General features: G+C 45.1%; 1 protein-coding gene across 1 annotated transcript; it reads left to right on the forward strand.

Annotated features, from left to right (window-relative positions):
• The first annotated feature begins 3,911 nt into the window (after window positions 1-3,911).
• On the forward strand, window positions 3,912-12,039 carry LOC142954488 (uncharacterized). Its single transcript, XM_076095527.1, has 3 exons — window positions 3,912-7,414; window positions 7,517-8,862; window positions 9,220-12,039. Exon 3 carries the CDS (start codon window positions 9,349-9,351, stop codon window positions 10,099-10,101), a length of 753 nt encoding a protein of 250 aa, XP_075951642.1. The 5' UTR covers window positions 3,912-7,414; window positions 7,517-8,862; window positions 9,220-9,348; the 3' UTR covers window positions 10,102-12,039.
• The last annotated feature ends 277 nt before the right edge of the window (window positions 12,040-12,316 follow it).

The following is a 12,316-nucleotide window of genomic DNA, read 5'->3' on the forward strand; positions in this document are numbered from 1 at the left end:
CCAACATAAATCAGTCACGCCGTATAAATCACTTATCAGAATAAATTGTATACGGTAAAATTAATCATTTATTTGCAGTTTTATACATTTGTATGTGTGTTTGAGTGTGAAAAATGTGCATGTATGTGCTTTATTCCAGTCTTATTCTGCAAAAAATATCCACTCTGGCTCATTGATGCCACAGCCTCATGCGGGCAGGAAAAAATGTACTATGTTTCTACTTTTCTTCCAGTAATGATATCGTCCCTCGATAATGCCCTGGCTTTTATTTGTTCTTGCCATATTTCCGGCAGTTCTATAATCACATTTGTGCAGATGGCATGTTTGGTCATTCGCTCATATCGGCACGTTTATACACACATCAGCTAAACATGCACGCACACAAACAGAAATCTTGGGTCGTTTGAGGACGGCGTATCGTCAGGGAATGCTTCTTTTTTGTAGTTCATTCATCAAACATAAATGATGCAATGAGAGAGAAAGATGACGCTAAATGATCCAGACCGAATATATACTGTATGTACTATGTGTGCGTGTATGTATGTCTCAAATGTGACACTTGAGACATACCACGCAGAATGAATTTAGTCACTGTTGTATCTCTTAGCTTAGCAGGAATTACTCCCCCGTCTGCCAGCATTTTTCATTTTAGTTCCCGTTCTGGTGATGTTAGCTCTTCGGCGAATCATTCATTTTTTTTTTTCAAAAGGAACGAGTTAAATTAACACGGGTGTGAATCCAAAAATCCAACTTCTTACAGTTGAACGCCAACCAATGAGACGTCCGTGAGTCCGTTTGCCGGAGCTACGTAAAACAACCACGTCTCACTTTCCGGTTCCTTTTCAGTTTCTGTTATTGACAATATAGTGTGGTAAGGTGCTTTGACACTTATGGACTGACGTTATCCGTCGTTGAGACATGGATCCATGTGGGCCGATGAAAATGAACGTTTATTTATCTTCTCTGAAATCAAAAAGATCTTGTGAGGAAGTAATAAAATCTGAGCGTCAACAGCCCCGACTTGGATGATTTAGGATCTGTTACATTCATGCTCCCTTACAGGATGAATTTAAATAACTTTGGACGTCCCCAGGCTTTTTATGGGTCAAACATGGAATTTGTCCTATACTTCAGTCATAAATCAAATACCTGCAAAACCAATGACTTTCCCATGAGCCTCAGCTGTACTATGTGTTTTATATCGATTACTAAATATTAGCACGCCAACAAGCTAAGCTACGACGGCGAACGTGACAAACATGACCTGTCGCTGGCACGGCTGTAGAGTAAATAGGACACAAAGACAACTCGTGGTGTTTGTTGACGGGTGACCGCATGGTGGTTTGTGGAAGCATGTTTCATGCGAGTTATGGGATGGAGTTAGCTTTGGTATTTAAATATCTCCATTTCAGAGAACTTCACTGAATGAACAGAGAGAAAATAATGGAGAAAATAACAAAAGAATGTTGTGAATAAACTTAAATGAAGGCTGAGATATTCAGCGCCGTACCTCTCTGAATATCTTTTCTACCTTGCTTCAGAATCAAGGATGGCTTCCTCACACGGCCGCCGTGATAGTGTGGGATGTGTGCTGCTAAGAATATGTGCAGAATGTGCACACTCGACCTTGTGTGTGTGTGTGTGTGTGAAAGAGAGAAAGAGAGAGCCAGTGTCTCAAGGTCTGACGGTACAACAAGTGAAAGCAGCAGAGGAGGTTTAGCAAGCATCGGCCTTGAGGTTTTAAAAATTTGGAGCAGCTTCTTTAGATCTTTGTTTAAAGAAAGCCATTTGAAATCATTGGTCACAACGTAACCACGGTTCTCTGAGAGACAGGAATGTCTTTACCAAGATACGTATCCCACTGTGGGAAGGGAGACGCTCTATGGCAAAGCCAAAAAGGATGTATTTTTGCAGGCCAATTAGCATCGCACTGGTTCCCTTGACAAAAAAGCTGATGGAATTTTTCCATTGGATTTTGGATTCTTGCAGCAAAGAAGCTGTGTGGCAAAACATAAGTTTACAGGTTTGGTCAGCAAGATCATCTTCAAGTGAACACCACTTTTATGATTTTTTAAGCGTGAATCGGCAGAAAGTAAAAAGGCGCCGTTATGAACAAACCACACCACGGTCACATGAGCGTGAGTAAACGCAACAAGGAAAAATGCTGACTCATTTCCTGGTTTTTAGGACTCAATCCTCTAGCACTCTGTAGCACTCTCATCCTCATTCACGAGTTTGACCCGATACCATCTGCAGTCCTCAGAGATCAAGGGTTGATCCTGCATCTATGAATTATGCATCGTCAGACATGTGGCGTGTCAGGGTTATTCATGTAAGCAAAAGGAGATCCGCTGGGGAGGCTCAGGCATCCCCAACAGCTCTGCAGCATTTGCAGTTCAAGATGCATATGGCGATGTTACAGGCCTGTTAGGGGAGCTTGTTTGAATTTAAACAGCTTTAAGACTGATAACATAAAAAAAAAATACAATACAGAAGCAAGCCAGGCTGGTAATCCAATAAGAATGAGCTTTTAATTAAAACTGCAATGATGACTTCAATTAATCAGTTTGTTTATTGGTAGAAAATGAATATGCAACTATTTGAACAATCGATGGATTCTTTCAAGCAGCTGGTTCCTGCTTCTCAAATGTGACAATTTGCTGCTTCTCTTTGCCCTGTTTATCCTAAAGTGTACATCTTTGGGTTTGGTTGGACAAAACAAGAAATTTGAAGATGTCGACAGTTTTTTTTGGAATACTACGATAAGCGTTTCGTCATTATTGTCTCACACGTTGTGGACCAAAGCAATACATCGATTAATCACTTGTAATGTAAATATTTGTTGCAGCCCTACTTTTAATCAACTTCGCTATATAAGAACATCTTGAATGCATAGCCTCGGTAGAATCATTGTTTCAGGCTTTCGAGCTTTGCTGAATGTTGACACCATTGACTTTAAGAGCTGGAGAATTCCTTTGCAGTAGCTTCCAAGCAACACTTCAAAAGCAGCAAAAGAGGTATAAAATCAGCCCACGGGCTACAGAATACGGTCTGAATTTAACGCTTTCATTTGTTTTTATTACATATTCAAATCTAAATCATCAAGCAACAATTGTCTACTCAATTTAAAATAGTTGTACTTCAGTAGGAATTCAACCATAAGTGCAAAATCCTCTTCCTTCCAGTCATCACTGCTCTTTAGAAACTCCCTCTGAGACCACCACAGCCCCAAGCAAACGGAATATTGATAAGAAACAGGCTGAAAAGTGAAAAAGAAGAAGAAGAAAAACCCACCTGCTTCACGGAAGGAAATCCCTTCGACATCCATGTAAATCCATTTACACAAACACAGCAGCTGAGCCACACAACTCAAACACACATCTTAACATGTGTTAAGGGTTAATTGCCCTGAGTCGTACTCATGAGCATCACCTGCAGAGGAGGAGAAAGAAGAAGAACTGGCACTTGATCTTTCCTCAACACGTCCATCCGTCTCCACACAGGGGTTCCTGGTGGAGTACATACATAAAATATGTCCGGGAATACGAGCAGCTAGCATGCTACGTTTTCACCCGAGGCCAATCGGAAAGATTAAGGCGCCGGTCCCTCTGCACCAAATGAGCATTTGTGTTAATTACATTAATTTCTTCGGAAGAAGAGTAGATTAGTGAACTCCATTTACTGGTTTAATAGTTCCCAAATAACAACAAAAGCAAGAGAGCTTTAGCCACTTGATCAAATCTTGAAGCCTCGATGTTCATTATCCTCCTTCACATGGATTACGTCCACACCAAACCAGCTAAATCTGAACAAACGACGTGCGTCCACAACGGTTAACTTGTTTTGTGTTTTAATAGATCATGTTTTTTATTGTTGTCAGCATACTGAACAAGCTTACAACAGTAGTTTGATCATGGCTAAATGCCACTTGTCAACCGAGGAGAACAGTAGCCGTGGGCACATTAACATATTTCTACGCACTTTTGGAAGTAACGCATTGTAAAAGCTGTGTAGTGACTTTAACAAATATCCATTTTAAAGCCACTGGAGGGCGAACGGGAGAACTTGTTTGGACGCGTGTTCCACAAACATTTCAATGTCCAATGCGCTGTCTTTCTTTCGATCCGTTTATCCATTTATTCATATGCATATTGCCACCTTGACACCTTGACACGATACCTTGACACCTTGACACGGTCAAAAACTGTTAGCTTCCCGTCCACACACACCTGATCCTCATTACCAGGCTCTTACACATATGCACTTTTAAGTTAATGTGCCACCCACTGTTCAATGTCAGAACTGCATGTGTAAACCCCCCATGTTTCCCTCAAAGACATAAGAAAACAACAAAACCACATTATGGCTCCAACAAGCTGTATGAAAAATTTGATAAAATTTCCTCAACAGCACAACAAAAATGTTTACGCTCACTTGAGGTGGTGTTTGCATTTGTCGGAAGAAAGTTGATGAGCTATATTGAATATGGAAATGCCTTTACCGAATAAATTCTACTGAGTAGTCTACTCTGACGTTTCCGCTGTCAGTATCTTCCTGAATTTGTATTTATATATTCAGAGCATGAAAAATGGCCAACACTAGCTGACATGAAAGAACAATTAAAACTTGCCAACTGAAACCATTGTTCTCTCGTAGATCGGCAGAGGCGCCCTATTTAGTTTATTCACTCCAAACCAGTTGATGGAAACGCGCCAAAACACTTCAAGAGTTTGCTTAACATTCACTTGGCAATTGACTGGAATAGTCATTGTTGGGCTGCTGGACTGAAATTTTAATTTAATTTTTTTAAAATTTATTATACTATATTGATCCCTTTAAGGGGGAAATTTGTCTCTGCATTTGACCCATCCCTGTATATAGGGAGCAGTGGGCTGCCAATGACAGGCATTGATCAAACATTGATCAAACCATAGTTTTGTGGTTGGTAAATATGTCATAATTTCCCAAAAACTCAGTTTTCACTGATCCACCCGAACAGATTTATCCACTCAAGACATTGTTTTCTAAACCGCGCATAGCGAAATAGCTAAATGTTATTGCTGCTGTGTTGTTTAGCTTGAAAGTAGCAGCTATAGAAAGCACCCCCAGAAAAAGGAAAGGTTGTCGATTGAATTGTAACATTCAACGCATCAATACAAATTTTGGGAGCTTAGAATCAGAACCTTTCCTTTTTCATAGTAAGATTCCGATGGTTGACAGCTTATTTTTATCCTGCACTCATTCCTACTAATGCACATCCGACCGATACACACAGAAGATACACACAGAAGATACACACAGAAGATGGTGGGACTGAAAGGAATGCTAGCGTTAGATCCACACGCTGGAAAAAGGCCTGAAATAAAATGTTATATTTACATCTTTCAAGGCAAATTAGCTGGGAAAACTAATTTTGAGATACATTTCACAAGTATTAGGAAGTCTGTAATGCTCAAAAGTAGTATTTCTTCCCTTAGCAAGATCGAAAGAAGAGAAACAACTCAATTTTCATTGTGGAAGAAAAGGTCGTTGACTCTTTTTATTCAGCAGAGTTTTTGTTGACTCCGCGGTTTCGGAAAACTCAGTTTTGGACACAGCACTGGTTTAATGTGTCCAGAAACCCAAAACATGAGAAAAATGCCTTTTCAGATTTAGCCAGCGTAGCTCGGTTGTGATGTAAGCCCCACAGTGAACACTCTTTTTTTTTTTTCTCTCTCTCTCTCTCTCTCTCTCTCTCTCTCTCTCTCTCTCTCTCTCTCTCTCTCTCTCTCTCTCTCTCTCTCTCTCTCTCTCTCTCCGCCTTTCAATCAACCCCAGTAACTAATCTAGTAACGCTAATCTGCCAGCTTGTTCTCTGTGCTACATGTCCTGTGGAGGAGATTATTGAAAGGACAACGTTGCACGTTGGTGTGCAGAAACACACTCACATGTCCTCAATACATGTCCATAGATGGCATTAATACGAGGGAGATAACCTTGAACATGTACAAAAGATACAAACACGAGCACATGTATTGTTGGCAATACTGTTGGCAACGGAAGCCAATCTGCGCGGGCCGAAGCGAAGCCGCCCTGAGGCAAACCTTTGCCCCGCTGCATGCCGCGTAGCTGCTATCGCAGTAAGTAGATTAAGGGCGCACATGTACGACGAGCGGTGGGAAAAAAGACAGAGAAGCTAATATAGCTCTTCAGCTCAAAGACTATGCATGCTAGAGGCTACGATGCCTGCACTGAAGCTGTGCCAAGTGTGTGGGCATTTTCAAGCATGTGTTTGCACACAAATGCGTGTGTGTGTGTGTGTGGGTGAGAGAGAGAGAGGTGGAGGTAAAGAGCGAGAGTGCACGGTGATAAAATTAAGGGGGGAGAGAGAAGAGGGGATTGGGGGATGGGGGGTCTGACAGCTGGGACTTTAACAGAGGCTTGAACGCTCATCCCCCCGGTGGGTATCGAGGAGTTTCTGTGAGCATGCATGCATGTGCATGTGCTATGCCTAAGTCATGTTCTTTTCCTGTGTGTCAGCTCTACAGGAGGGGGCAGCCACCTGCTATCTCCTCATTCACGGACCCCCTGTCACGCTTCATCCATGTTGTGTGTGCTCATGTGTGTGTGTCGTTGGGTGCAGAGGAATGTTAGTGAGTGTTTGTATGTGTAATTCGCTCATCCTCATCCTGCATGGCAGTACATCGCATTGAAATTGTCTTCGGTGTGAAAAAAGTTAGATATCACATAATGGAAAGCGTAGGGCTTCATTTCACATACCACCCTGTAGGATGAGGTTCATTTTTCCAAAAATGTTGTGTGATCTTGACTTGTGAATACCTCATGGACGCACTCTGATTGTCAGGACAAAAATGTACTGGGGGTCTATTGCCACTGCCAAAAACTTACCATTGTCAAATCGGTTGACGATGGCAGTTCCTTTTATGGCCAAGTTGTACACTTTTTGGGCAACTTTTTTGTCTGTGTGCCATGTGCCACTCCTTTCCATCATGTGCTGGTGGGAAACCTGGTGACACTTGGGACAGAGTGATGCCAAATGGGACAATTATTGTCCTTGAGCTCTTATATTCACAACCCAAAACTGGACAAGCGCCATCAGTGGCTGGCAGGAGTGGTCAGGGCTGTAAGCGGCGATTGCTAAAAGGCGATCTTGCACCAGCTAAAGGTGAGGGCGGACAAAATAGCCAGGGTCATTTTAAGGGAGACCCTGCAGAAGTGCCCAATGCGACAAAATATCCTACCACCGAGTGGTAGTGAAGAGGCCATGGCATCCATCCTCCTCCTCTGCCCTTGCTAAGACCTCCAAGAGGCAAGACTCTGCTCCATTGTCTCAGACTCTAGCAGGGAGGAGAGTTGGGAGGTGGAGAAACGGGTGCAAGAGGAAGAAGAGGACTCTGTCCAGAGCGCTGAAAGTGTGAGTAAGACATGTACTTGAAAGCCCAGGGTTGTATTGTGTGGCACCAAACCCCCTATCAAGACACTCTATGTGCGTTTTGTGTTTGTGCTGCCTCAACAGACACCAGAAAAGATGCAGTAGACTACCAGAAGGTGCTTGTCAGCCTCATCCCCACTTGAGACGAAGCTGAAGGCTGCCAAGAACGGCTGCAGAGAAAGTCAAGGGGGCAGCCTTCAGGGCTGGAGAGAGGAAGGCAGCAGTGAAGAAAAAATAAAGCTTCCTCTTCCTCGTCAAAGAAACGGACACGCTAAAACCTCACACATCAAATGTTTAGTGTTTGTTTCTTGTTGCGTTTTATTTCTATAGTTTCCTGCTATTTCAATTTGTAAATGCGGTAATTTCCTATTTTGTTTTCAGGAGAATTATTGATATTCCATATTTGAGATATTGCTGTCCAAACTCCATTGTCAATTACGTTTCGAGGGAAACGTATTTTCTCTAGGATTACGTTTGTTTCATCATGCAGAAGAAGATGGGTGGGTCAAAGAAACACAGGACTTTAACCCAGAAGACCGCTGTTTGTGTCCTGTGTCAAAACAAAAGACGACGTTGACTTGTTTCATTTAAATGATGTAACAATCACACTCATTTTAAGCTACACCATAATGTTTTACTAAAACCACTAACCAAGTAGCGTTGTTGCCTACACATAAGCAAGGAATTTTGTTGCAGTCCTGTAAACCACATTATTAAAACTGTAACCGCAATCCGAGAGAAAGTGCGTTTCCCTGGGAAGTTCATTGAGAATGCAATAGGGAACGTAATTTGGTAGGAAGACAAACTTGTCAGGATAAAATGGGCCTGGTTGCTCCTCCATCATACACAAAGACGCACAAGGATCTCGCCTGTTTGCTGACAGAAGCTCTATTTTTCTGGACAACACACTTCATTTTGCAGAAACCTCCTAAAAGTAATTTTTCAACATTTTCCATTCCCCCAAAAGCAATCTTTCTAATGCATCAGAGGTGCAAAGCAGAATGACATTTGCCTTTTGTTCTATGTTTTCTTGCATACATAACAGTCTTAGTCAGCTTTAACCTATCTGCCATGCCTGTCATCAAAAAGATTACTTGTTGTAATGCTGCACCAAAACCCAATGACAACCCCCAGATGCCACTCGCCGATCAGGCCATCATGAGAGACTACAGGTCATACTGAATAAGCTGACAGCTACCAATCAATGAGACACTTTGAATGGATTCCAAAGAGGAATGGCCTTTGATTTTATTATTTTTTTCAGTCAGCATTTCTGTGGGATGGCTTCCAAGGAGATCCCTTTGCTCTCATCCTCCTTGGACAACGCAATGCAAATCATGCCGGGGGTTGCAATCGGGTTTGATACAAGTGCCGGCAAAGGTGGTGGTGGTGATGAGGAGTTGAAGGGGTCGGGGGCTGAGGAGAAAGCGGTGAGCGTGTGAGGCAAAGGAAGAATGGGAGGGTGTGGTGATGGAGAACGGAGGGGGAGGGGAGGGGGGGGGGGGGGGTTGAAGAACATATTAGCAAGGGAGAAACGGGGGGGTTGGCGTGTTTATGATGTGCATGGATGTGTGTGTGTGTAATGGGGGATGGGTGGTGTGTGACGGGGGGAGGTTGGGGCGATCAGTAGTGTCACAATCAGGCTTTGCCTTGGGTGTTTTGTGTGTGGTTTTCTGTAGCTCCTCACTTCCTTCACCTGTCCCTAATCAGTTCATTCAGTGCATCTGCCAGTCACACTCTCCCTCACCGGACAACTCTCCTCACAACTCTCCTCTCCTCTTTTTCAGCCTGCCTGTTCTGCCTTGTCCAGCCGGATTTTCCCCCTCGTTTTTTGTCCTTGGATTCCCTGTGTGTTTTTGGTTTGTTCATTAAACCCTTTTTCTCTTCACCTGACTGTCTGCATTTGAGTCCTCATTATGTCCCGTGACAGAATGATCTGGCCAAAAATGGACTCAGCAGACCACGGTTTGGAGCGTGTTCTCCATGAGTGGTACCAGCAGTTAGCGGGAACCCGTCTGGCCTATGAAGGGCCTCCGAGTGTCCAGAAGGAGAAACGTGACATGATGCTCAACCCTCGGAGGAGACAGAGGCAGAAGAAGGGTCGGACTCCCGTCCCCGCTGGGCCGCAGCGATTCCCCGTCCCCGCTGGGCCGCAGCGAATCCCTGCTCCCGCTGGGCCGCAGCGATTCCCTGCTCCCGCTGGGCCGCAGCTAACTCCAGCTCCCCATGTCCTGTCGGCGGTCCGACCGACTCCAGCTCCCCGTGTCCTTTCGGCGGTCCGACCAACTCCAGCTCCCCGTGTCCGGTCGGCGATCCAGCCGATTCCAGTTGTCGCCTCGGAGCAGCAGCTATCCCCGGACCCGGCCGCCGCTGCCTCGGAGCAGCAGCTATCCCCGGTCCCGACCGCCGCCGCCTCGGAGCAGCTGCGACTTCCAGTCCCGTCCGCTGCCGTCTTCGAACCGCAGCGATCTCCAGTCCCGGCCGCTGCCGCCTCCGCGCTGCAACGACCTCCAGCCCCTTACCCCGCTGGGTCATCAGTCTATCCCCCTGAGCCCCTGAGTCTATGGACTCCGGTTGCCCGGAGCCCCATCTCCGAGAGTCGGAGACCTGTTCCCCGTCTGATCTCCAGCCCCTGGAGACCTGTTCCCCGTCTGGTTCTCAGCTTCTAGAGCCCCGTTCCCCGTCTGGTTCCCAGCTTCTAGAGCCCCGTTCCCCGTCTGGTTCCCAGCTTCTAGAGCCCCGTTCCCCGTCCGGTCCCCAGCTTCTAGAGCCCTGTTCCCCGTCCGGTCCCCAGCCTCTCGAGTGCAGTTCCCCTCTTGATCCCCAGTCTCTCGGGTGCAGTTCCCCTCTTGATCCCCAGTCTCTCGGGTGCAGTTCCCCTCTTGATCCCCAGTCTCTCGGGTGCAGTTCCCCTCTTGATCCCCAGTCTCTCGGGTACAGTTCCCCTCTTGATCCCCAGTCTCTCGGGTGCAGTTCCCCTCTTGATCCCCAGTCTCTCGGGTGCAGTTCCCCTCTTGATCCCCAGTCTCTCGGGTGCAGTTCCCCTGATCTCCAGTCTCTCGAGTGCAGTTTCCCTGATCTCCAGTCTCTCGAGTGCAGTTTCCCTGATCTCCAGTCTCTCGAGTGCAGTTTCCCTGACCTCCAGTCTCTCGAGTTCCGTCCCCCTGACCCCCAGTCTCTAGAGTTCCGTCCTCCTGACCCCCAGTCTCTAGAGTTCCGTCCTCCTGACCCCCAGTCTGGCCGTCCCTCCTCCGGACCCCCTCCACCCACCCGGTTGTGGACTTTGACTCTCGGCCTCGGAGGAGTTATTTCCCTCCTCCGGGCCCCCACCGCCCTCCCTTGGAAGACGTTTATGTTTTGGGACGTCTAGAATCCGTCCCTTAGGGGGGGTACTGTCACAATCAGGCTTTGCCTTGGGTGTTTTGTGTGTGGTTTTCTGTAGCTCCTCACTTCCTTCACCTGTCCCTAATCAGTTCATTCAGTGCACCTGCCAGTCACACTCTCCCTCATCAGCACAACTCTCCTCACCTGTTCTAGTCACTATTTAAACCCCTGTCTTTCACTCACTCACTGTGTGTTTTTGGTTTGTTCATTAAACCCTTTTTCTCTTCACCTGACTGTCTGCATTTGAGTCCTAATTATGTCCCGTGACCAATACTAAAACGCATTCTCAATTACGTTTGACTAAAAACGTATTTTCTCAAACGTAATTGAGAATGCATTTTAGTATTGGGGGAACGTCATTTTTAGGAGACAGCGTTGCCCGTGACAAGTAGCAGTGGTTGGGTGCGTGCGGGAGACGAATGGGCAGGGAGGCACTATTGATGATAATTAATAGATAGAAGATGAAGGCGATTCATGGCCAGTCGTTCCCCATTTAGACGCGCTCTGACGATGGAGGTGTCAGCGGCGCTTCTCTTGTGTTCACGTGCCGCGGAAAGATCCTGAAAGGCATGGACAGAGGGCAGGCGTGGTTTTTCTTAAACAAACCAGGGAGGCCGGAGCAGTATATGCCCGTTTTACAGATGACACACAGCCGCCTCTACGATGAATCAATATTTCATGGACACACAAAGTATTAGCAAAGGTCGTTAACTGAAATCCAGTAACTCCTCGTGATTGATTGTAACTTCATGGCATTCTTTCCATCTCGTGGTTTCTTCTGTACGGTTTCATTTTTGCTATTGCTTTAACAGAAAACAAGGTATCAAGTCAGTCATTTGGTGAATTTAGTTTTTTACAAAAAAAAACGTATGAATATTCTCTAATGATGTCTTTCTAACAAATACTCTGAACAATAGAAGTTTGTTTTTTGGGATAACGGGCTGTCGGACAATTGAAACATTTTTCGGGCTATTGGGACGTCGGAACAATTTTGACAATCCGACAACCACTTAGTCTTAAACCCACCATGAGCTAACATTCACCGTGTCATTGAGATTAGCTCAAACACACAGACCCACAAACATTACTTCAAATTCTGACAACAATTTGATTGCGGAGTATATTTTGCTTTTTTATTCCAAAGTCCTTCAACCTTTTATGCAAACCCCCTGAGGTCTATTTCTTGCCAGAATCACTTTCAAATCCAAGAAATGGCTTTTCAGTTGACAGTTTTTCTAGTGAAACAAAATAACATGCCTCTGCAATAAATGTCCAAACCTGGGTCACTCTAACTTCAATGCACAACAAGTTAACATTCTTGTCTTATCAAAATCCTCTATTTGGAGGTGAAGGTAATGGAAACTACGCACGACAAGACCAGTTTTACAAGGCCCTTAATGCACCGCTTTTCAGATGAGACTGGAAACTTTAAACTTTTTTTTTTTTAAATGTCTCATCCGTGAAGGCCCTGCAAAGATTAATTCGTCACTGAGTTTGATG

Source organism: Anarhichas minor, unplaced genomic scaffold (assembly GCF_050575085.1).
Source record: "Anarhichas minor isolate MPS153535 unplaced genomic scaffold, ASM5057508v1 ptg000020l, whole genome shotgun sequence".
Lineage (NCBI taxonomy): Eukaryota > Metazoa > Chordata > Actinopteri > Perciformes > Anarhichadidae > Anarhichas > Anarhichas minor.

Excerpts from the sequence above, each read along its gene's own strand:
- LOC142954488 (XM_076095527.1), top strand. The coding sequence starts at position 9,349 with ATGTCCCGTGACAGAATGATCTGGCCAAAAATGGACTCAGCAGACCAC.